The sequence below is a fragment of the Hyperolius riggenbachi genome, chromosome 1 (genome assembly GCF_040937935.1).
Source record: "Hyperolius riggenbachi isolate aHypRig1 chromosome 1, aHypRig1.pri, whole genome shotgun sequence".
Taxonomy (NCBI): Eukaryota; Metazoa; Chordata; class Amphibia; order Anura; family Hyperoliidae; genus Hyperolius; species Hyperolius riggenbachi.
Window position 1 is genome coordinate 646,979,199 of NC_090646.1, and position 26,145 is coordinate 647,005,343.

The following is a 26,145-nucleotide window of genomic DNA, read 5'->3' on the forward strand; positions in this document are numbered from 1 at the left end:
AACGTCCGAACGACAGATTTCGATGTTGCAAAAAAAAAAAATGTAACCAAATGACAACGAGTGACCGATATTGGAAAATTTGCAAGCTTCATTCGGCGACGACTGTTGGGTAGAAGTTGTGCAGTGGCCTTGTTGCATACAATAGAGCAGGAGGTGGTGGCAGCGCTTCACAAGGCAGGCTGCATCTGAATGACTAACTGCATGGATGTGGAAAGGCTAAATATAGGCAGGTTACACAACTTGCATTCAAAACAGATGCAACAAAATGGAGGCTGTTTGCTTCTAAAAACAGTTTTTTTTGTTGAGTGTTCTGTACTAGACTCTTCCACCGCAGTGAGGTATCCTCATGGAAGAGACCCGAACCACTAATTAATAAAAACATAGTATGAACCTGGGCATAGCTATGTATACATCCTATTTGTTGGAAACGCCCAATAAAAGACAGATTTCGCTGTTGCAAAAGGTGTAACCGAATGATAACGAGCGACCGATATCTGGCATTCACTGTTGGCCAGAAGTCATGCAGTAGGCCTTGTGTGTACATTGTCAGTCAAACTACATTGTTCTACAGAATGAGCATGTTGTGCGTAATGTTGCTTGCGCGCGCAATATTATGAGTTGGTAGTTTGTATGATCAGTGTGCGGATGTAATCATTGGAAAGATCCGTCATTTGACTTTGTCACCGGTAAAGTAGCTTCCTTGACGTTGGTCATATCTTTGCAGCGACTTTGTATAGGGAACTGAAAGTGGTATTATACTCCCAAAACTAACATTTCAGTAACAACTCCTAGATGCATAAAAGATCATGTGAGAGCATTAAGTAACACATAAAAAAACTGCGCCAACCAGATACAAGAAAGTCTAATTGAGTATTCGCTACCACAAGTCCTATAGCAAACTTCCAACGTTGTTATGACAGCGCTCCTCTGGTAATCCTAAAAAGAACAAATACAATCGCACATAGTGTATTACTGAAACAACAGGTTTAAAAACACTACACCCAACACGTGCACCGGTGATAACAATGTGTTCCACTCTCAGTGAGATATAGCCCCTTCAGTATAGCAGCTCACCAGATGGACACCACCTCAGAATCCAGGTGGGTCTAGCGTGTGGCCTTCAAGCGGCTAACTCTCAATCACAGTCTCCACACTTGTTCATTGGTAGAAAACGGCTCCAGATTTATTGCACACATCCACATGTAAAACAACATAAAATGCACATAGCGTAATCCAATTATTTAAAACCAAAATGGCCTGCGCAATCCAGCGCACTCACTTGAGTAGATGAATTATAGGCATCTCGGGCGTCAGAGCCCACCAATAATGTTTCCCCTGGTTTACAGCGGCACCGGCGTCCCGACACTCCGCTCTCCTCCAAGGTAACCGTCCAAGCTTCCCACTACCCTCGTGACGTCAGCGCTCCTGGGTCCGCCCTACGCGTTTCGTCCAATGGACTCATCAGGGGCTGACGTCACCAAGGACGACGACGAGCCCGCACTTTAAAAGACGTCGGCGCCCTTGGTGACGTCAGCCCCTGATGAGTCCATTGGACGAAACGCGTAGGGCGGACCCAGGAGCGCTGACGTCACGAGGGTAGTGGGAAGCTTGGACGGTTACCTTGGAGGAGAGCGGAGTGTCGGGACGCCGGTGCCGCTGTAAACCAGGGGAAACATTATTGGTGGGCTCTGACGCCCGAGATGCCTATAATTCATCTACTCAAGTGAGTGCGCTGGATTGCGCAGGCCATTTTGGTTTTAAATAATTGTATTACGCTATGTGCATTTTATGTTGTTTTACATGTGGATGTGTGCAATAAATCTGGAGCCGTTTTCTACCAATGAACAAGTGTGGAGACTGTGATTGAGAGTTAGCCGCTTGAAGGCCACACGCTAGACCCACCTGGATTCTGAGGTGGTGTCCATCTGGTGAGCTGCTATACTGTAGGGGCTATATCTCACTGAGAGTGGAACACATTGTTATCACCGGTGCACGTGTTGGGTGTAGTGTTTTTAAACCTGTTGTTTCAGTAATACACTATGTGCGATTGTATTTGTTCTTTTTAGGATTACCATGTGAGAGCATTACCATGCATTCCCTGTGTGTAATAACATTTAGGGCCCTTTTCAGCCGGCTGAACTGCATTGAGCAGTTGCCAGGCAGGGGCAAGCAGCTGTGAGAGTTCTTTTCACTGCCTAACAGCTGCTCGTGGAAAAGGGCCCTTAAGGTGGCCATACATCAGGGGATTTGTAGGCCGATCAACATTGGGTGAAAATCGGCGCTACCAAGTGCATGCCTGATTGATGGTGACCAGTTTTGTTCCGAAATTGGTCGCATGAATCGGATGGACCTAAACTGGAGGAACCCCTGATGCTGTCCCCCCTAATGTGGACCCCACCCGGTGCCCAGTGCACCATACATTACCTGTCTGTGGCTGTCGCCTGTCTGCCACTTGCTCCGGGTACAGTCCTTGGTCCACACACGCGCCCCATGTGGTTGCCGGCAAACACTTGGGCGTATGTGTGCCTCTCCCCCGTTACTCCGTATTACACACCCCTATCACCTAATAAACACACACTCTGATAGATGCAGTCCAGGTTTGCATAGTTATTAATGATCTCCAGGCGCGAGACGCCTTCATAAATCAGGCCCAGCGTAATGCTGGCATCCCGTCATTGTGATCCGTTCCCAGTTCATGTCTCTAATCTGACTTCATTTCTTTTTTTTCAGTGCCGATTCCAAAGCGTTGGAAGAAGCGACCATCAATATCTGCAAGTCATTAAGTAAGTTTTTTCTTCTGTTAGTATCAGGACAGTTACACTCAGGGCAGGATCGGGTGGACTCAAGCCAGTTACATTCTTAAAGAGAACCCGAGGTGAGTTCTAACAATGCTAACAGCACACAGAGGCTGGGTCTGCATGTACTGCCCAGCCTCTGTTGCTATCCCAATCCCCCCTAAATTCCCCGTTCGCTCTGCTATGCCCTATAAATCCTCAGCCGAGCTCTGCCGGCTGCTTACTTCTGTAAGTGTCCAATCAGCGGGGAGGGAAGGGACGCATGCAGGGACCAGAGCTATGGAGGAGGCGGCGGAGCAGCGAGACTGACACTTACAGAGGTAAACAGCCGGCTGCGACACGCTGTGTGTCGACAGCACGGCTGGATGATTTATGGGGGCATAGCAGAGCGAAGGGGGAACTTAGGGGGGATTGGGATAGCAACAGAGGCTGGGCAGTATATGCAGACCCAGCCTCTGTGTGCTGTTAGAATTGTTAGAACTCACCTCGGGTTCTCTTTAAAGGACACCCGAGGCGATAATAAATTAATGAAATAAACGATTGTATCTATCCTCCTTCTCTTAAAAATAACTTTTAAAGATATTCCACAGTTTTATGTTTAAATGTACTTTTTAAGTTTTAACTGTTTTATTGTTTCTCCTCAATGACACATTCGTTGATGTATGCCAGAGCTAAAAATCTATGAATTATTGACCCTTTTTATCTCTTTCCTGCTCGGAAAGTCTTTTATAGTTGGGATTCTTATCAGTGAGGTTCACACTGTAGCCACTTTCTGTCTAAGTCAGGACTGAGTCAGCCACTTACATACCTGATATTTAACCACCCTGGCGTTCTATTAAGATCGCCAGGGCGGCTGCGGGAGGGTTTTTTTTAAATAAAAATAAAAACTATTTCATGCAGCCAACTGAAAGTTGGCTGCATGAAAGCCCACTAGAGGGCGCTCCGGAGGCGTTCTTCCGATCGCCTCCGGCGCCCAGAATAAACAATTGTTTTACTTACATCGTCGCCATAGCGACGAGCGGAGTGACGTCATGGACGTCAGCCGATGTCCTGACGTCAGCCGCCTCCGATCCAGCCCTTAGCGCTGGCCGGAACTTTTTGTTCCGGCTACGCTGGGCTCAGGCGGCTGGGGGGACCCTCTTTCGCCGCTGCTCGCGGCGGATCGCCGCAGAGCGGCGGCGATCGGGCAGCACACGCGGCTGGCAAAGTGCCGGCTGCGTGTGCTGCTCTTTATTTGATGAAAATCGGCCCAGCAGGGCCTGAGCGGCAGCCTCCGGCGGTGATGGACGAGCTGAGCTCGTCCATACCGCCCGGCTGGTTAACTCTTTCAAGAGAACCAGAGATGAAGCACCCTCTTGTATTTTACCTTATAAATCAGTGGGAACATGACAGTAAACACCTAATCTGCTCTTTGTTCCATTGTTCTCTGTTTAATCTGACTGTTATCACCTGTGATAAGAATCCCCGACTGAGCACTCAGTCTAGCTTTGCTACGGAAAGATTATAGCTGAGTCTGTCTTCTCTGCTGTCTTTTCAAACCCAAGCCTGCCCCCTTGTGGCTCTGCTATAATGACTCAGCTATAATTATTCCCTGCAAAGCTAGACTGAATGATCAGTCCGGGATTCTTATCACAGCTGGTAACAGACCCTTTTAGCAGCGAGGATGAAACAGAGAGCAGGGTAAGTGTTTTCTCTAATGTTCTTACTGATATATATGGTAAAATACACAAGGGTGCTTCGTCTCTGGTTCCCTTTCAGGCAGAGAAAGAAAAAAAATTAACACAGCCTAACTATCTGTGTGCTGGGCACTGTGCATACACGTCTATCTCATCATGTCACATGTCACCTCGGGTATCCTTGAATCGCACTTCATGTGTCTCTAATGGTGGTCAGAGTTGGAGTACCCAGCAAGCTCATGGTGAACCAGAACTGGCAGGAGAGTGTGAGGGGCTTCGAAGGCCTAAAAAGCTTACTAAAATGTTCTAAAAACAAGTTTGCCTTCTTAAAACAGAAGGTATGTGCGATTATTCAGATTGGAAAGGAGGGGATGCCTCTCTCCTTGAAAAAGCGGGGTGACGCCCGCGGAACTAGAGGGGTCTGTCCTTTGAGGGAATCCTCTTCCTCCCTGCTGTGCTGCCACTTTAACCTCACCTGGGCTGAGTATATCTTCTTTTGCACGTATTTGTTTTCTTCTATACAGTTTATCTTTTTCTTATGTATAGGCTGCCCCCTTGCCTCTTATGGTCAATAAATATATCCAATATTATTAACACTATATAACTTATGTATGTATTAGATTCACTTGGGTGTTGCCATTGCACTTTATAATTTTCAGTCCCGCTTTATTGTGCCTGCGACTTGTGCCTGCGCAGTAGAGCGAACCCGACTGGTATCGGCTGTTTCCTCCTTCTCCCGAGCCCACAGTCGCTACTGCGCCTGCGCTGGAGCCGGGAACGTAAATATTAACATACTCGCTGTTCGGATTGGCACAGGGAGACCACCGTGGGACGGAGGAGGACGGGGGAAGCCTCTATAGGATCCGGAGGCTTCCCCCTCCCAGGGGCATTTTTTTTTTGTTCCAAGTTTTCTTTAAGTGTACCTGAGTTAAGAAGTGTCTCTGGTACCATACTTACCTGGGGCTTCCTTAAAGAGGAGCTGTTAGGTATAAGGTCTCAGAGAAAATAAACACATATATCAGTAGCTAAAGATTGGCTGTACTTACATTACATATGCATTTCACTGTCCACGTTTGGATTTCACAGAATTTGTATATAGTGTATGCAGAGATAGATGCTCCTGACAGCTCATGGCAGGCTCCATGTTTTTCTGTCAAATGTGTCGTCATGTCCTGCCTGCTTCCTGATCACAGATAAGCTTGTACTTGAACAACACAGTGTGCAGTAAATATTAATGAGCCATGTGGCTAGGAACAATAGCTGACTCCTGCAGTGTACTCTGCCCGAGATTTATCAGTGCTACGCGATTACAAGCTGCTGTAACGTCTCATTAGCAGCCGAGGGGAGAGCCCCAGAATGCTTTGCAGTATGGTATGCGGCTTGCGTCTTCTTAAGAATAACAGCCTTGCTGATCAGCACACATCAAAGGTAACTGAGATTTTTATCTTCACTAATTGCTTTTGGGCTTCCTTCTAAACTGTTTAACACAGGAGAATAGAGGTTTAAATTAGCTTCTGCAGCCTGACAGTTACTCTTTAAGCTCCTTTTAAGGCCGCTTGTCCCTCAATCTTACCTGCACAATCTACGCCTTATATTCAATGTCTGGTGTACTCATGCAGGGCTGTGGAGTCAGTACAAAATCATCCGACTCTGACGTGTATGAAACCACCGACTCCAACTCCAGGGACCCAAAATTGCTCCGACGACTCAACTCCACAGCTCTGTCATGTCTATGAAGTAGGTACAAAAATCACGTGCATGAAAAAAGGGCACCAGGAAAAAAGGGCCCGACAGGATAACGAAATATTTCGTTGTCAAACTTGGTTTGACAACGATAAATACCGTTTTAAGAACAGACAGGAAATGACAACAAAAATATGTTAACGTTACAGCTTAGCCCAACACTACTCTCACACAGAAACCTCCCCTGGTGGTGCCTAAAACTAACCACTCCCCTGGTGGCACATAATCCCAACCCGCCCCCTGCTGGTGCCCAACCCTAACCCCCCCCCTGATGGAGCCTAACCCCCCCCCCTCCCAGGTGGTACCTAACCCTAACCACTCCCATTGCACAAACACCCTTTTACACATAGAAACAATAATTTCTTCGATAACGTAAAATTTGTACATACAAACGAAGTATGACAAAAACTATAACGTTACAAGCTTCTAAAAGCATACTATAACATACTTCAAAAACTTTAATGTTGTTAACGATATTTATCGGGAGCCCTTTTTTCGCCGTATTAACTATAATTGCATTAGAGTCTATGGCAGCACTCTTTTCGTCCACCCTTAGCCGACGCCCTTTTTTTCCCTGCTACCCAAAAATCCTCCAACTCCTCAGTTGATGAAACCACCGACTCCAGGTACCCAAAAATTACTCCTCAACTCCACAGCCCTGACTACAGGAAGTGCTAAAATTGGACAGAGATTAGACTATCAAAATTTGGATGTGTGCAAGCAGCCTTAAAGAGAGTCTGAAGCGAGAATAAATCTCGTTTCAGACCTCCTAAATAGCAGGGGCATTTGTGCCCCTGCTAAAACGCCGCTATCCCGCGGCTGCACGAGGGTCCCTGTCCCCCCAAATCCCCTCCGCAATGCGGGGGAGCACTTCCGCATTAGGGCAGGGCTAACTGCCGCAGCCCTGCCCCACGCGCGTCTGTCAGCGCGTATCTCCGCCTCTCCCCCGCCCCTCTCAGTCTTCCTTCACTGAGAGGGGCGGGCTAGAGGCGGCGATGCGCCGCTGATAGACGCGACTGGAGGCAGGGCTGCAGCTGTTAGCCCTGCCTCCAGGAGCGACCAAATGCACGACCAAGTCGTGCTGGGGTGGGTTTGGGGGTGAAGGGACCCCCTTTGTGCGGCGCGATAGCGGCGGTTTAGCAGGGGCATACGTGCCCCTGCTAACTTTGAGCTCTGAAGCGAGATTTATTCTCTCTTCAGAGTCTCTTTAAAGGGGACGCGAGATGAGAAGCGTCTCAGGTTCCATACTTACCTGGGGCTCGTCCCTCACTGTCTCTCCGGGTGGCTCCGGAATCCCCGTAATTCAGACCGACATTCTGGCCGAGTCGCTTCATCCTGCATGCATGGCCCGGCGCGCTCCCCGTTTTGCTCTTTTGGCTGGTAACGTTCTGCGCTTGCACATTAGTACTGCGCAGGTGCAGAACGCTCCCAGGGACAGGAGCGCAATAGGCCAGGCTTTCGAGCTGAATTACGGGGGACCAGAGCCACCCAGGGATACAGCAAGGGACCAGTGGCCTTAAGGCTGTCTAGTAAATGCGCATGCTGTTTGTTAAATGCACAGCATGCTGCATATTATTCTGATGGAAACCACTGCACTGTTGATGCACCTTTGAATGCACACAATGATAGTGCAATGTAAATATGTTGTCCTTTGTGACGGAACGCAGCAGTTGCAGTGTGAAAGGAGCTGCGTACACACGTCAGATAATACTTTGGAAAACGAGGAATCTCTTCATAGATTTAAAAAAAGCTAGAAAGAAAAATCGGCAATAATTTCAATGATGGTCAGGCCCTCGGAAGGGGTTGTAGGTGGTTACTATATGTGCCTCCAGTGATTAGCAATGTCCAGCAGTTGAAAAGAGAAAGGCGAACCGGGCACCAATAGTTTGCAACACACCTATTTATTTCATACCATCCATAGACAGATACATGCAACAAGTAGCTGGTCTAATGGCCCATACTCACGGGCAGCAAAAGTTGCCTGTCGCCAGCACACGTGAGCGTGTGGGCGACAGGCTGGCGACAGCTCCTCGCCAGGTCCCTCCGCGTACACGCGCGGAAGAGGGACCAGCGGCGCGACGGAAGCTGTCGCCGACGTTTCCTCCTCCCCCCGCCGGAAGCCTCGCATTCTCAATGGAGGTTGCTGTCGCTAGTCCGCGTACTCATGCGGACTAGCGACAGTTGCGGCGGAGGTGCGGCGGCGACAGCTCCTCGCCAGGTCCCTCCGCGTACACACGCGGAAGAGGGACCAGCGGCGCGACGGAAGCTGTCGCCGACGTTCCTCCTCCCCCCGCCGGAAGCTCCGCATTCTCAATGGAGGTTGCTGTCGCTAGTCCGCGTACTCACGCGGACTAGCGACAGTTGCGGCGGAGGTGCGGCGGCGACTGTCCCCAGGCGATTGAAACTTTCAATCGCCTGGCGACATCAGCGGCGGGCGACAGTTCGGGGTGCGCGCTCGTGCGACGGCCCATACTCACGGGCGACCTGTTGCCGCAACACATGCGCGCGCCGCGTGTTGCGGCGACAATTGTAGCCCGTGAGTATGGGCCATAACAGCCGTTTCGCAAGCTAGGTTGCTTGCTTCCTCAGAGACAGTCTCTGAGGAAGCAAGCAACCTAGCTTGGGAAACGGCTGTTAGACCAGCTACTTGTTGCATGTATCTGTCTATGGATGGGATGAAATAAATAGGTGTGTTGCAAACTATTGGTGCCCGGTTCGCCTTTCTCTTTTCAACTGCTTCATAGATTTGGCAGGAAAGTTTGAGCGACAGATTGTTCTAAAGACCAGAGAAATGCTTCTGTAGTCTATCAACTTTTTTCGCGCATGCGCGGAGCACACAAAAGTTGAGAATTATTTGACGATCTCCTACACACCTTGTTTGAGGCAGCAGGGACCGCCATACTATCCCAGGGAGAAAAAAAAGACCACATATAAGTAGATAAATACGCGTTCTACTCATATAACACATGTATTGTACTGTCCAAGTTTTGATTTCAGTGAATTTGATATAGAAAATGGTTCCAAGCATTTTCCATCTTTACCAGGGATGCTTATCACGGAATAATCACGAGTAACCACGGTGGTTACTCGTGATTCAAAGCTCTATTGCCCCAGCTGAGCAGGTAGATGCGGCGGGGTTAATTACCTCTAAAGCCCAGCGTTTCAACGAGCTCACAAGTGTCTATTGGATGCTTTGCAAGCCTCGCTATGGAGCACTTCCTCCTTCAAGCCGGAAGGAGGAAGTGCTCCATAGCGAGGCTCAGGGCCGGTTCAAGTAACAATTAGGCCCTAAGGCAAAATAGCCTGGGGGCCCCCCAACAGACCCCCCCCCCCCCTCGACCAAAAAGCATCATTTGGGGCCCTTTGTTGAAGCCAAATTTCCCTCCTGGGCCCCTGAGCTGGCTGCTGACCCTCCCCCAATCACCTTCCAACTTTACTGTGCTCCCTAGGACCTCTGCAGTGTCTGTCAGTGTAGCGTGTTACCTGCCCGCCAGCACAGATGAGACGCTACTCTGCCAAAGACTCTGCAGAGTCCCTGGGGAGCAACAGTTAAGATGGGGGAGGGACACGTTGTGGGGGGCCTCTACAGGCTCTGGGGCCCTGGGGCAATTGCCCATTTTTTCCTATGGTAGCTCCGGCCCTGGCGAGGCTTGCAAATGCGTCCATTAAGACGCTTGCAAGCTCCTTGAAACGCTGGGCGGAGAGTGTCATTAGAACAACAGGAGGCTTCCCACTGGGATCTCCTGTGAAAAACAGAATTGCAATTATCCAAGGATTCACGAACTTCCTGATTGCTGAAGAGGGAAGAGACAATATTGGGGGACACCAGTATACACCATATATAGTTACCTGAAATGATCACCAGGTTTGTTTAGCAAGTAAAAATCCAAACATGGCTTTAATGATTGAGTGGGATTGTTTTTTTAGAGTTTGTTTGTGCCATCCATAAAGAACACCTGAACCTAGAGGGATATGGAGGCTGACATTTATTTCCTTTTATAGTGAATGGGAACCGCATTTAAAAAAATGAGATATACTTACCCAAGGAGAGGGAAGGCTCTGGGTCCTATAGAGCCTTCCAGCTCCTCTCCTGGTCCCCTCGTTCCAATGCTGGCTCGCCCGATAGCAGTATTTGACTAATTTAGTCAAATACTGCTTTACCCGCCCAAAGGAGGCTTCAGAAGTCTTCAGGGAGCCCGAGTGCTCCTGAAGAAGGGCGGCCCTGTACTGCACCTGCGCAAGCACGCTCTCTTGCATGCTCACGCCTGTGCAGTATGGAGCCGCACGTCTTCGGGAGGACACGGCTCCCAAAGACTTCCAAATACCCTTTCGGTGGAGGATTTAAATGGGAGGGGGGGGGGGGGGGGGGAAGCCAGGACAGGACAGAAGGCACCGAGAGAGGAGACGGAAGACTCTGTACGACCCAGAACCTTCCCTCTCCTTAGGTAAGTATTTGCTTCATTTTTTAAAAAATGCGGTTCCCATTCACTTTAAACAATGCAAATTGCCTGGCTGTCCTGCTGATCCTCTCACTTTATTACTTTTAGCCATAGACCCTGAACAAGCATGCAGATAAGGTTCTCTGGCTGAACGATGACTGGATTTGTTTGTTTCACATGCTTCTCCATGAGTTCTCCTAGACCTGACCATCTAGCTAAAGGACACTTGACGTGACAGGGATATGGAGGCTAACCTATTTTATTTCCATATAAACAATGCACATTGCTGGGCTGTCCTGCTAATTCTCTGCCTCTAATACTTTTAGCCCTAGACCCTGAACAAGCCTGCAGCAGAGCAGTTGTTTCTGACCCAAGTCTGACTAGAGTAGACACTACTAATGCCAGAAAGATCAGCAGGACTGCCAGGCAACTGGTATTGTTGAAAAGGACATAAATGTGGCAGCCTCCGCATACCTCTCAGGTCCGTTGCCCTTTGAAGAGGCAGATGAAACTCGTAGGAACCAAACGATTTCTTAATTAGGATATTTTATAACCGCTGTCTTTTCTTTTTTCTCTGTCTAGTTGAAAACAACCCAAGAACAGGAAACCTCGGCTCTCTCATTAGAGTGTTGTTATCCCGGACGAAAGAGCTGAAGATATCTGCAGAATGTCAGAAGTAAGATCTTGCGTGTTTTCATATTGTGTAAAAATAAAGCCTATAGCAGGAGTGCCCACACTTTTACGGCTCACGAGCTGCTTTAAAATTTGCCAAGTCCAGGAGATCTACCAACATTTACAGTATAAGTAGCTAGGTATAGGTGCCGTCAGTATAGGTCGCCAAGTATAGGTAGCCAGGTATATGTGCCCCCAGTATAGCTAGCCAGGCATAGGTGCCCCCAGTATAGCTAGCCAGGCATAGGTGCCCCAAGTATAGGCAGCCAGGTATATGTGCCTTCAGTATACGTAGCCCGATATTTGTGCCTTAAGTGTATAGGTAGCCAGGTATAGGGGCCTTTTAGTATAGGTAGTTAGGTATAGGGGCATTTAGTATAGTTAGCCAGGTATAGGGGCCTTCAGTATAGGTAGTTAGGTATAGGTAGCCAGGTATAGGGGCCTTCAGTATAGGTAGCCAGGTATAGGGGCCTTCAGTATAGGTAGCCAGGTATATGCTCCTTCAGTATAGGTAGCCAGGTATATGCTCCTTCAGTATAGGTAGCCAGGTATATGTGCCTTCAGTATAGGTAGCCAGGTATAGGGGCCTTCAGTATAGGTAGTTGGGTATAGGTACCTTCAGTATAGGTAGCCAGGTATAGGGGCCTTCAGTATAGGTAGCCAGGTATAGGGGCCTTCAGTATAGGTAGCCAGCTATAGGGGCCTTCAGTATAAGGAGCCAGGTATAGGGGCCTTCAGTATAGGTAGCCAGGTATAGGGGCCTTCAGTATAGGTAGCCAGGTATAGGGGCCTTCAGTATAGGTAGCCAGGTATAGGTGCCTTCAGTATAGGTAGCCAGGTATAAGTGGATTCAGTATAGGTAGCCAGGTATATGTGCCTTCAGTATAGGTAGTTGGGTATAGGTACCTTCAGTATAGGTAGCCAGGTATAGGTGCCTTCAGTATAGGTAGCCAGATATAGGTGCCTTCAGTATAGATAGCTAGGTATAGGGGCCTTCAGTGTAGGTAGCCTGGTATAGGGGCCTTTAGTATAAGTAGTTGGGTATAGGGGCCTTCAGTATAGGTAGCCAGGTATAGGGGCCTTCAGTATAGGTAGCCAGGTATAGGGGCCTTCAGTATAAGGAGCCAGGTATAGGTGCCTTCAGTATAGGTAGCCAGGTATACAGTGGTGTGAAAAACTATTTGCCCCCTTCCTGATTTCTTATTCTTTTGCATGTTTGTCACACTTAAATGTTTCTTCTCATCAAAAACCGTTAACTATTAGTCAAAGATAACATAATTGAACACAAAATGCAGTTTTAAATGATGGTTTTTATTATTTAGTGAGAAAAAAAAACTCCAAATCTACATGGCCCTGTGTGAAAAAGCGATTGCCCCCCTTGTTAAAAAATAACTTAACTGTGGTTTATCACACCTGAGTTCAATTTCTGTAGTCACCCCCAGGCCTGATTACTGCCACACCTGTTTCAATCAAGAAATCACTTAAATAGGAGCGATCTGACACAGAGAAGTAGACCAAAAGCACCTCAAAAGCTAGACATCATGCCAAGATCCAAAGAAATTCAGGTACAAATGAGAACAAAGTACTGTAATTGAGATCTATCAGTCTGGTAAAGGTTATAAAGCCATTTCTAAAGCTTTGGGACTCCAGCGAACCACAGTGAGAGCCATTATCCACAAATGGCAAAAACATGGAACAGTGATGAACCTTCCCAGGAGTGGCCGGCCGACCAAAACTACCCCAAGAGCGCAGAGAAAACTCATCCGAGAGGCCACAAAAGACCCCAGGACAACCTCTAAAGAACTGCAGGCCTCACTTGCCTCAATTAAGGTCATTGTTCACGACTCCACCATAATAAAGAGACTGGGCAAAAATGGTCTGCATGGCAGATATCCAAGGCGCAAACCACTTTTAAGCAAAAAGAACATTAAGGCTTGTCTCAATTTTGCTAAAAAAACATCTCAATGATTGGCAAGACTTTTGGGAAAATACCTTGTGGACCGACGAGACAAAAGTTGAACTTTTTGGAAGGTGCGTGTCCCGTTACGTCTGGCGTAGAAGTAAACACAGCATTTCAGCAAAAGAACATCATACCAACAGTAAAATATGGTGGCGGTAGTGTGATGGTCTGGGATTGTTTTGCTGCTTCAGGACCTGGAAGGCTTGCTGTGATAGATGGAACCATGAATTCTACTGTCTACCAAAAAATCCTGAAGGAGAATGTCCGGCCATCTGTTTGTCAACTCAAGCTGAAGCGATCTTGGGTGCTGCAGCAGGACAATGACCCAAAACACACCAGCAAATGCACCTCTAAATGGCTGAAGAAAAACAAAATGAAGACTTTGGAGTGGCCTAGTCAAAGTCCTGACCTGAATCCTATTGAGATGTTGTGGCATGACCTTAAAAAGTCGGTTCATGCTAGAAAACCCTCAAATAAAGCTGAATTACAACAATTCTGCAAAGATGAGTGGGCCAAAATTCCTCCAGAGCGCTGTAAAAGACTTGTTGCAAGTTATCGCAAACGCTTGATTGCAGTTATTGCTGCTAAAGGTGGCCCAACCAGTTATTAGGTTCAGGGGGCAATTTCTTTTTCACACAGGGCCATGTAGGTTTTGAGTTATTTTTCTCACTAAATAATAAAAACCAACATTTAAAACTGCATTTTGTGTTCAATTATGTTATCTTTGACTAATAGTTAACGGTTTTTGATGAGCAGAAACATTTATGTGTGACAAACATGCAAAAGAATAAGAAATCAGGAAGGGGGCAAATAGTTTTTCACACCACTGTAGGTGCCTTCAGTATAGATAGCTAGGTATAGGGGCCTTCAGTGTAGGTAGCCGGGTATAGGATACTTAGGTATAGGTGCCTTCAGTATAGATAGCTAGGTGTAGGGGCCTTCAGTATAGGTAGCCAGGTATAGTATACTTAGGTATAGGTGCCTTCAGTAAAGATAGCTAGGTGTAGGTGCCTGGGTGCCACTTACCTCCCTCCAGCAGTGGTGTCTGAGGCTCGTCCTGGTCTCCCCTCCATTTAGCAGCGCTGGCTGGAGGACAGATGAGCAGTGGCAGCTGAGGGGATGCTCCAGCGGGCGAAGGGGTGGCGAGCATGGTGCGTGGATGTGTTGTGCCCGGCACCGCCCCCCAGCCACGACGTTGCAGCCTCTCCTCTTCAGCCGCGATGCCTCTCTCCTCTCCTACCTTCTGATTGGCTACCGGTAGATCGAGACCGCCTATTGCCGCGTCACATTCAATTTTGCTGCCGGCAGCTGTACAACCTATTGAGCACCCTGGCCCTATACTAATGTTTCTCTGACAGATGCAGTACATCATTCATCCTGTGTATGGCACTGTAGCAGCACTGAGCTTTCTCAAGTGCTCTCTTCCCTGACTGCACAAACCAATCTAGACACTTCCTCCTGCAGGCTCTGCACTGAAGGTGTGCTAAGTGGCTACCATGTGGATGTGGATGGGGGCGGGGCCGGGCAACAAAACTGGTCCCGAGCAGGCCGCTGCAGCGAGATCTCCAGCATCCTCTATGGCTTCTCAATTATGCCTCCATATCCATCACAAATAGAGAAGAGACTTGCACCTGATTTAAAGGACACCCGAGGAAATAAACGAATGAAATGATTGTATCTATCTTCCTTCTCCTAAAAATGACTTTTTTTTTTTAAAGATCTTCCACAGTTTTATTTTGTTTAAATCTACTTTTAAAGTTTTAACTGTTTTTTTGTTTTTGCTCAATGACACATTCATTAAAGTATGCCAGAGCTAAAATCTAGAAACTATTTCCCTTTTTATCTCTTTCCTGCTCTCAGAAGCCATTTTCTGCTAGGAAAGAGTTTTATAGTTGGAATTTCTTATCAGTGAGGGTCACACTGTAGTCACTTCCTGTCAGGACTGATTCAGCCACTTCGATACCTGATATTTAACTCTTTCAGGCAGAGAAAGAAAAAAAAGGAACACAGCATAGTTATTTGTGTGCTAGGCAAAGGTACATACACATGTCTATCTCATCATGTCACATGTCCTCTCTGGTATCCTTTAAGGGCTATAGGCATACCAATCTGGTGAAGCTTGAAATAGCTAAATGGAAGATGAAATCACTGTTGGTTGTATCTGTGCTATACAGCGGCGCTATTGGACACATACTTGGCCATGAGAGCGCAGAGGAAAGATTTGCGTGGCCTCGCTGATCTCCCCAAAGAAGAAAAACAAAACAGATGAGCAATTACACACTTCACATGGAAAAGGAATAGAACATTGGCAAGTAGTGAAGGCAAAATTGCTAATCTGCTCTAATTGCCAATGCAAGTTTTCAAAGCACTGAGGTCTTTTCATTACGGCCTATTTAGAATTGTGTCTGACGGAGGTTCAGTGCTTTAAAATCCTTCGTTTCCCCCGTAGCAATTGAAATGTTTAATTTTGATAGCACTTTAGCCCATATCTCTATTCATTGCGTAACTAACTGTTCCTTACTATGTTTGGTACCAGTTCAGGAGTGTTACTTTTGAACAGCCAAGTATAAAATGGAGGAGGCTATCTTAACCACCTTAGCGGTATGAACGAGCTCAGCTTGTCCATTACCGCCAGAGGGTGCTGCTCAGGCCCTGCTGGGCCGATTTTGATAAAATAAAAAACAGCACACGCAGCCAGCACTTTGCCAGCCACGTGTGCCGCCTGATCGCCGCCGCTCTGCGGCGATCCGCCACGAGTAGCGGCGAAAGAGGGTCCCCCCCAGCCGCCCGAGCCCTGCTCATTGCAGCCTTCCTTGTTACTTCTGCTTGCCGGAGGCGCTCAGAAGAATGCCTCCGGAGCGCCCTCTAGTGGGCTTTCATGCAGCCAACTTTCAGTTGGCTGCATGAAATAGTTTTTTTTCAATTAAAAAAAAACCCTCCTGCAGCCGCCCTGGCGATCTCAATAGAACGCCAGGGTGGTTAAAGGACAACTGTAGTGAGAGGGATATGGAGGCTGCCATACTTATTTCCTGTTAAACAAAAACTAGCTGCAGTAGTGTCTGAATTACACCTGAAACAAGCATGCAGCTAATCTTAAAAGATTTGACAATAGACATGGTTCACAAAAGCTTTTTCACCTGTTTTCACCTCATCTATGTTACATTTTTAAAGAGACTCTGTAACAAATTGTTTATCTTTATTTCTTCTATGCTATAAATTCCTATGCCTTTTCTAATGTGGTCTGGCTTACTGCAGCTTTTCCTAATTGCACAGTAGCTGTGTTATCTCTGTTATATGATCTAATCTTCTCTCTATAGTCGGCACAGTCAGGCTGAGGCAGTCAGACTGGAATGTGCAGGGCTGCTTGTGATTAGCTAGAAGCTGTACACACCCCCTGCAGGCTCTGTGTGACTAACACACTCTGCTTAGCTGAGCCTATTAGAAGCTGGTTAGTTTGTTTGTAAACACTGCCTAAAACTGGCAATTACAAGCCAGGTTTGCAGCAGAGAATGGCAGAAACAGCACAGAGGGGACCAGGAGCACATAATGAATAGAATGGTATGCTTTTTATTGTAAGAATTTCAGAGTACAGATTCTCTTTAAGCTCCCAAAGAGCAAAAATATAACATAATTAATAAAGAGGAACTGTTGCGAAAATCTTAAAATTTAAAACCTATACAAATAAGTTCATTTCTTCCAGAGTAAAATCACCATACATTTTTTTTCTCCTATGTTGCTGTCACTTACAGTAGGTTGTAGAAATCTGACATTACCAACAGGTTTTGCGATAGTCCATCTCTCCAGAGGGGATTCTCAGCATGGCCTTTATTCTTTATAAAGACACTAGTGACCTTATACCGTTTAAAAACTGACTTAGTCTGTCTGCGCGTGCCTGCGCGAACCCTCGCGTCGCACACCCCGCCGCCCGCTCACACGCCCGCCTGGCTCCGTCCCTGTCATCCTGCCTGTGTGAGGCTGGCTCTGTGCTGTGCACATGCGCAGTAGCAAAAAGCACGGACCCAGCTACACAGACAACTGTCCCTGCTGTACGCAGGGACAGTTGCCTATTATTATATAGGATTCCCTGAAAATGATTAATACAAAGATGCTGGCCAGCCTCCCTGCTCACTGTATACTTTTTTGACAGTTGGACGGAGCAACTGCCATTTACTAAGTGCTTTTAAAAATAATGAAAACCCTGAGAAATCCCCCATGAGAAGATGGGCTTGTCTAAAAGCTGTAGGTAATATCTGAGTTTTACTACCTACAACAACATAGGAGAAAATAATTTATGGCTCATTTTACTCTGTAAGAAATATACTTCGTATTTGTATATGTTTACATGTATTTAAAATGTATTTAAGATTTTCGCTTTTGCTTCCTACCTATCACAAATTTTGTTTTCATGAAAATCCAATCGGACAACTGTTTTTATAATGGCTTGCAATTGTGTCTATCAATGGAGATTATTTACGACCAATCTGAACAGAATTTCTGATGGCTCGAATGACACTTCGCTAGAAATTGAATTGTTAGTGGCCACCTTTAGATGTACTGTGTAACTACAACAGGGAGGTGAGGTCATGCACCCTCTCTGTATAGTCTGACAGGAATGTGTAAATCACAAGTCTGCCTGATCACTGTTATAGAAGTTTTGGCAGGTGGAGCAGCGCCTGTATGTATACATTGCAGCTGCACATTGAGCTGCTTGGCTGCGGTTCAGCATGTAATACTGGATGGATAGCAGAGAGGAGACGTGAAAAGCATCAGTGACTGAGTATGAATGGGATGTGTTTATCTCTTGCAGTCAGCTCTTCATCTGGCAGACCCACAATGCCCTATTCATCATCTGCTGCTTGCTGAAAGTCTTCATCAGCCACGTCCCAGAGGAGGAGCTTCTCAGCCACTTCTCCTATCACAAGGCGGAGCCTGGAGCGTACGGTGAGTGCTGCCGCCATTACTGTCCCAGAATGCCTCTCGTTTTCTCTGATCTGCAGGTACACTGGTTTCATAGGACACCGGAACTGAGAGGGATATGGAGGCTGCCTTATTTATTTCATTTCTGTACCATGGAGAATCAACTTTACTGACTTCATGCAAAGCCCCACCCCTTCCACTGCTCCTTTAAAGCAATGCAGATTGCCCGGCTGTCCTGTTAATCTTTCATGCATCAGTAGAGTCTGAATTACACATCTGAAACAAGCATGTGGCAACTCCAGTCGCTCTCTAGGGGAAACTGAAGCGAGAGAGATATGGAGGCTGCCATATTTATTTCATTTCTGTACCATGGAGAATCAACTTTACTGACTTCATGAAAAGCTCCACCCCAATTATTTAGCTATGCAATAGCAACACCTCACTGAACTGTAAGGGGATCTGGCATTGGGCTATTAACTGATTAGCGGAGTAGCTAAAGGAGACCTGAGGATGATTGTAGGTACTTACAGGCATCATGGAGTGCTGCACTTGCGCTGTATTCCTAGTATGTGCATTGCAGTGTGTTAGGTTCACTTTACGGCTCTGTTCAGTGGTGCTTTGTGGTGTAACGGTAGCTTTGTAACACCGCTTTCTGCTCTGCAATGCACCATCTATAGACGTCAAACAAGTGACAGCGCTCCAGACTGCAACTGAAATGAAAGCCAACAGAGGCATGCAGAGCCCCACTGGGGCTAAATACATGCCTTGAATGCAAATCAGATGCAAATTATGTACTAATTTCTTATCTAAAAAATTGAAGCACATGAATGCAGCTAGCCAAAATGTATACTTGTGTTAATTTTGTACAGCAGGAGAATTCTGCAGCGCTTTCAGACAGAGGCTGTACTCAAATTAGCTATTTGCAAAGATGCGCAGAGCTCCAAAATACGGACAAAATTACACAAAAAGCATTCAAAACTGGTACAACAAAGGAGGGTGCTAGCTTCAGTATAAATAATATGTGCACAAATTATTCCCTACTAGACTTCCCCACGGCGAGGGCCCGTCATCGCTGTGTGAAAGTCTAGTATGGAGTAATTACTCCTGCTGTACAAAATGCACCATCTATGCAACGTTTAGAGTGTGGCGGTGCATTGCTGGATAAAATACAGTGCTTCACAGCAAAATGTGTGCGCTAGCAGTGAAGCATGCATTATCCGGACTGTATGCATACAAAGTGCAGATACATGCGGTGCTTCCATTGTTCCATTGCATTGCGTTCCTGTTTTTTTTATGGAACACAATACCCACTGTTCACCTCGCCTAAAGGGGATCTCCGCGCACGGAAAAGGGCCCATACAACTTTCAATGTGGTTCGGGGTGAAACTGTCAGATAAATTGTGATTTATGAAGGCGTGATAGTGCTTTTTTTTTTTTTTTAAGCAGAAATTATTTGCATAATGTGCTGCAGCTATACTGTTAAAGCTGTTGTACACAACTTTGGCTTTATAGTCTCACACCCACCTAATACCTTCCATAACCTCTGGAGGAGCAGATCAGCAGAATCCCTCGTAGTCTTATCCTATTTTTTTGTACCAGATTGGGTATACATATCCCTCCAGCTGAGCTTGTATCGTCTTCCCTGATTCACCTAACAACATCTTCACAAACAGAGGGATACAGCAGCTGGGGAGGGAATTATGCCACACAATAGAAGTTTGAAAGACAGAAGGGGTATCCTTCAGATTGTAAAGCTGGCCATACACTTATAGATTTCCACCCATACGTCTAAAACTATCAATTCCTTTCCAAAAAGAATCCATTTAGAAGGAATCGATACATACCATACACTGCACCTCAATTTGCAGTAGATTCCAGAAGGGAATCTATTAAAAATCAATTGAATGCAGAGTTGCACTATTTGATGATGCAGTGCAAAGCAATCGGCCATCGATCTGACAATTCTCTTGCCCCGCAACCAATTTTTTTTTTTTTTTTGAATTTCCATCCTGTCTTTCAATCAATGTTTGTAAAAAATGGATCAAAAATCTATCGATCCGACATCGATCCAGATGAATCTAATCTGGAAGGAGTCTAATAAAAAAAAAAATCGAAGAGTGTTAGTCTATAGCCTTTAATCTATAGCATTTGTATACAGAAAAGAAAAGCTGGCCACAGGGCACATGGCCAATATTTTGGGGTTAAAATCTGCTGTGTATTTCTTTTTCTGCTTCTTGAGGTAGGGGATTTGGAACCTTGATTTATGGAAGTATGTTTATATACTGTTTCTTCTTCTTTTTTTTATTTTTATTAAAGGTCTTCTCTGCATGTCTAAAAATACAAAAACTGACACTTACCTGGGGCTTCTATTGGCCTCCTGCAGCTATACAGTCCCGCGCCGTCCTCCGATAATCCATTCCCCGCCGCCGGTCACCTGCTAATTATTTGTCTAATTAGACCAGGAGTCATGAACCTTTTTGGCTGATAGAGCCATAAACGTCACATATTTTTAAATTGGAATTCCGTGAGAGCTATACAATGTTTCAAGCTGGGACAGTAGGGCTCACTTCCCTGTTGCCATGGTGATGTGTTTACAGTTGATCCGCCAGGCAGCGGCAGTGTCAGACACATGTTCAGCTTCTCTTGGGTTTCAACAACATCAGCAATTTTCCCGAAAGCCAGAGAGGAGACATACCGACTAACAGCTCGTACAATTAGCTAGATGACTTGGTTCACTGTAGAGGACGAGATCCCCACACTTTGGCCCAATAGGTTGCCTGTCAAGTGACAGGCAGTCTATTGGGCCAATCAAAGTGCGGGGATCTTGTCCTACAAAGTCACTGGACCAGACAGGGTCCAGAGTGGGACAATTGGAGCAGCAGTAAGCGTGAGTAAGTTAGCAGTGCATGCTACAGCAGTAATGTGCACTAATTTGAATATGTTACTTGCACTGCCACACTAAGCTGTGCTGCTTGAGCATTGTAGCTTAGCGAATCAACCCCTACTGATTTGTATGTGAGCCAGATATAGACATCAAAGGGGCCACATCTGGCTCCCGAGCCATAGGTTTCCTGCCCCTGAACTAGACCGTGGCTATTGGGAGCTTACTGCGCAGGCATAGTACAAGAAAGCTTTGTAAGGCGCCTGCGCAGTAAGCTTCCGATGACGGAACCGAGCATGGGCGCGGCCACGGCTGCACAGCCGCAGTTCTATTCGTCTAGTTAGACGAATAATTAGCAGGTTACCGGCAGCGGGGAACGGAGCATCGGAGGAGGACGGCGAGGGGGATTACAGCTGCAGGATGCTGATAGAAGTGTCCGGTTTTGTATTTTTAGACATGCAGAGAACCCCTTTAAGCAAGACTGTATTTTATTAGCTCTTTTCCTCTATTGCTGTTTATTTATGTTGTCTGTATACAGTATATCGCAGTTTTGAGGCAGTCAATCTTAGCCCATGTAGATCCAGCGATCACCTGTAGGTGTCACTGTATGACAAGCACAGCTCAATTGAGATTCCTTTCATAACTAATATTAAGGTGATAGGAGCAGGTTGTTAAAGAGGAACTCCAGTGAAAATAATGCAATAAAGTGCTTAATTTTTACAATAATTATGTATAAATGATTTAGTTAGTGTTTGCCCATTGTAAAATCTTTCCTCTCCCTGATTTACATTCTGCCATTTATCACATGGTGACATTTTTATTGCTGGCAGGTGATGTCAGTGGAAGGAGATGCTGCTTGCTTTTTTGGCAGTCAGAAACAGCTGTTATTTCCCACAGTGCAACAAGGCTCCCACAGTGCGATGTCAGAACCATGGTCCTGACATCACACTGTGGTAGGGGGTTTCACCACAATATCAGCCATACAGAGCCCCCTGGTGATCAGTTTGTGAAAAAGAAAAGATTTTTAAAGAGAAAGGGGGTATCAGCTACTGATTGGGATGAAGTTCAATTTTCAGTTTAAGGTTTCTCTTTAAAGGCAAACTGTAGACTGCAGTGTCAAGTTAAAACACTGGATGCTAGTCAGAAGGGATCGCTGTACCTAAGGAGCTTGCATTTTTTTAATTTATTTTTATTAATCTTTGTCAGGCCATGTTTCTCTAACTCGCCTTGTATTTTTCAGCTCTTAGGAAGTATTGAATGCAGTTTTGCTCTGGAAGTAAGGACATTTAAGAATGACTTATTCTACTCAGAGTTGGAATCTGGGCCCCTCTCCCCTCAAACCCCCTTTTACTTACCTAGAGGAGTGGCCAGTTAGACACTGCAGCGTTTGATTGGTCCATTTCCAAGCTGCATACATTTATATGAAATTATCATCTTGCAATTGAGACCATCTCCTTGACCATCTCTATTTACCTGAATATTCTATGTGCCAGTGCAGTATGTCCCCTTGCTGTCTCCACCATATACCGCATGGCACTTGTAACACTCCATCTAGTCGCCATTGATTGGGGTGGAGGCGTGTCTATTGCAGCCACTGACCTCCCATGAGTATACCAAGCAGTGTGTGTGTAATTGGGGGCAGCTCCACACTGGGATGTGGTGTGGAGGAGGGGGTGGAGTCATCCCAGTGCTGTCGGCTTCTTTGCTGTTTGGCTACATTGTCAGGAGTCATGTGACCCTATAGTTGAGTTCCCTGCAGAAGTTAGGCCTGGTGCCCACTAGCAGCGCTTTTCCACTTCCGAAAACCCCTTTTGGTCAAGTACTGCGTTATTACATGCGATACCTGAAGTGACTGCAATTTGCCCCTGCATCCCTTGAATGCCATCGCTCTAGGATCACTCCAAAACGCTGCACTGCTGCTGCACTTTGCCGGTCACCAAGCACTGCTAGTGGCCCCAGCTTTATGTGAAGGGCTTTGGGGACTTGAGGCTGCGCTGGTTGGTTAGAGAAAGGGGGGTGGGAGAGGACAAGATACAAAAGCCTATAAATAGGCTCTTAAAGTGGCCACTAATGGACCAATTTCTAGTGACAAACCGTTGCGAAATTCTGATCGGAAGAAGAATCTTTCACTACACCATCAACGAACCAATCTTTGCTTCCTATCTATCACAACCGACAAGAAAATCCAAATCTTGGTTTGACAAAAATCCAATCGGTAGAAATTGGACCATTAGTGGCTTCCAATGCTGCATGCACATCCTCTCTTCCACCATCCTTACAAGTTAACCCTTAAAAAGCTACACACCAGTGCCATTTTGTTGTTTTTATATTGTGTTGATTAAAAGTCTTGCCCAAATCTACATTAACCAAAGCCCACACCAGTCAGTGGCAATTGTCATTGAGGTGCGAATACATTTGATTTATACTAACTACATTCATGTAATTGTCCACATGTACCCACATCCTGAGATTGCAGAAATGATCGCTTGACGTGCAAGAAAATCGCCAGGCACTGGACAAATTGTTTGAAAAATCACTACATGGGTATTTAGCTATAGGGTCATTTTTTACTATACTAGTTGCTGTCAGTTGTAACTGAAAGGATGACTGATGTGCAAGGTAATGTCCGTGTTTCCCTGTGGCCTCTTTCACACTATACCCTGAAAAACGGAAGCCTTTTCACAATGCACTGCTAAAGCATTAAAACATGCATTAAGTGTAAAAGGGGCCTAAGTCTTCCAGTTCCGCATTCTCTTTCAGTGATTGCCGGAGCCCTGTTATTTGGGGAATAAAGGGCCTCCTCATTGTGCTAACAGAGAAAAGTCTATGTGACATTTTGACCCCTCTTTTGATAATTCTTTATGCTGAAGTTAGGCAGTGTGATATTTGCGCCCGCGCACGTAGCGTGCAATCATACTGCAGCGCAGCTCTCATGTCATGGGACGTGCGCTCTCCTGTTATCGCACTGATGCTGGCGTGCCGTGTATGAGGCAGAGGTGGCTCCAGTCCTCTGCACAGACTGTTTACAGTGTGACATTTGCATCCGCGCATGTAGCGTGCAATCATACTGGAGCGCAGCGCTCTTGTCGTGGGACGTGCGTTCTCCTGTTGTCGCAATGATGCTGGCGTGCCGTGTATGAGGCAGAGGTGGCTCCAGTCATCCGCACAGACTGTTTACAGTGTGACATTTGCATCCGCGCACGTAGCGTGCAATCATACTGCAGCGCAGCGCTCTTGTCGTGGGACGTGCGTTCTCCTGTTATCGCACTGATGCTGGTGTGTCATGTATGAGGCTGAGGCGGCTCCAGTCCTCCGCACAGACTTTTTACAGTGTGACATTTGCGTCCACGCACGTAGCGTGCAATCATACTGCAGCGCAGCGCTCTTGTCGTGGGACGTGCGTTCTCCTTTTATCGCACTGATGCTGGCGTGCCGTGTATGAGGCAGAGGCGGCTCCAGTCCTCTGCACAGACTGTTTACAGTGTGACATTTGCGTCCACGCACGTAGCGTGCAATCATACTGCAGCGCAGCGCTCTTGTCGTGGGACGTGCGTTCTCCTGTTATCGCACTGATGCTGGTGTGTCATGTATGAGGCTGAGGCGGCTCCAGTCCTCCGCACAGACTGCTTACAGTGTGACATTTGCGTCCGCGCACGTAGCGTGCAATCATACTGCAGCGCAGCGCTCTTGTCGTGGGACATGCGCTCTCCTGTTATCTCACTGATGCTGGCATGCCGTGTATGAGGCAGAGGCGGCTCCAGTCCTCTGCACAGACTGTTTACAGTGTGACATTTGCGTCCGCACACGTAGCTTGCAATCATACTGCAGCGCAGCGCTCTTGTCGTGGGACATGCGTTCTCCTGTTATCGCACTGATGCTGGCGTGTCGTGTATGAGGCAGAGGCGGCTCCAGTCCTCTGCACAGACTGTTTACAGTGTGACATTTGCGTCCGCGCACGTAGCGTGCAATCATACTGCAGCGCAGCGCTCTTGTCGTGGGACGTGCGTTCTCCTGTTATCGCACTGATGCTGGCGTGCCGTGTATGAGGCAAAGGTGGCTCCAGTCCTCTGCACAGACTGTTTACAGTGTGACATTTGCGTCCGCACACGTAGCGTGCAATCATACTGCAGCGCAGCGCTCTTGTCGTGGGACGTGCGCTCTCCTGTTATCGCACTGATGCTGGCGTGTCGTGTATGAGGCAGAGGCGGCTCCAGTCCTCTGCACAGACTGTTTACAGTGTGACATTTGCGTCCGCACACGCAGTGTGCAATCATACTGCAGCGCAGCGCTCTTGTCGTGGGACGTGCGCTCTCCTGTTATCGCACTGATGCTGGCGTGCCGTGTATGAGGCAGAGGTGGCTCCAGTCCTCTGCACAGACTGTTTACAGTGTGACATTTGCGTCCGCGCACGTAGCATGCAATCAGGGTGACCTCAGCTAATCGTATCATTTTCAGAGGCCCAGGAGGAAATCCATGGAGCGATCCGGGCGCCTTATTGTAGTGAATACAATACATACTTTGCAGTGCTAACGCTAATTCATAACATTCATCGCTCCAGAGCCTGATTATAATTTCTGTGATTCATAATATGTTTGCTTTCCTGTATGGCAGCCGGATTGTTTTGTTTGCTCACCCCCCCCCCCCCCCCCCTAACATTTGCTACGTGTAATCTATTTCCTGCGCTTACCGGATTCTGGTCTATTTAATGTGGAGTTAGACCTAAGAATTTAACTTCACATACAGCAGTAGCAGGTGGCAGCCCTGGTTCTTAGTCCTCTGGGCGATACAATTAGATAGCCCAGGAGGGGGCGCAGCACATTTTTTTTTTTTTTTTTTTTTTTTTTAAATCGTGTAGCGAGCCCTGGACTCGTTACATGATAGCCGCTGCCCAGCGGCATCCCCCCACCCACTACGATCGCCTTCGGCGATCAAAGTAAGCCGGAAATCCCGTTCAGAACGGGATTTCCTGCTGGGCTTCCCCGGTCGCCATGACGTCACCAATGTCATGGACGTCGTGACGTCAGAGGGAGTCCCGAACCACCCCTCAGCGCTGCCTGGCACT

The 26,145-nt window shown here is 46.9% G+C and overlaps 1 protein-coding gene across 3 annotated transcripts in view; it reads left to right on the plus strand.

The window, feature by feature from the left end:
* The window catches only part of DYM (dymeclin), a 467,753-nt gene that overhangs the window by 60,366 nt on the left and 381,242 nt on the right, over positions 1–26,145 (plus strand). For all 3 annotated transcript variants that reach the window (XM_068251379.1, XM_068251381.1, XM_068251380.1), the window contains exons 3-5: positions 2,731–2,783; positions 11,236–11,329; positions 18,093–18,226. In XM_068251379.1, the coding sequence (XP_068107480.1) occupies positions 2,731–2,783; positions 11,236–11,329; positions 18,093–18,226 (281 nt within the window). The remainder of the gene's footprint in view (positions 1–2,730; positions 2,784–11,235; positions 11,330–18,092; positions 18,227–26,145) is intronic.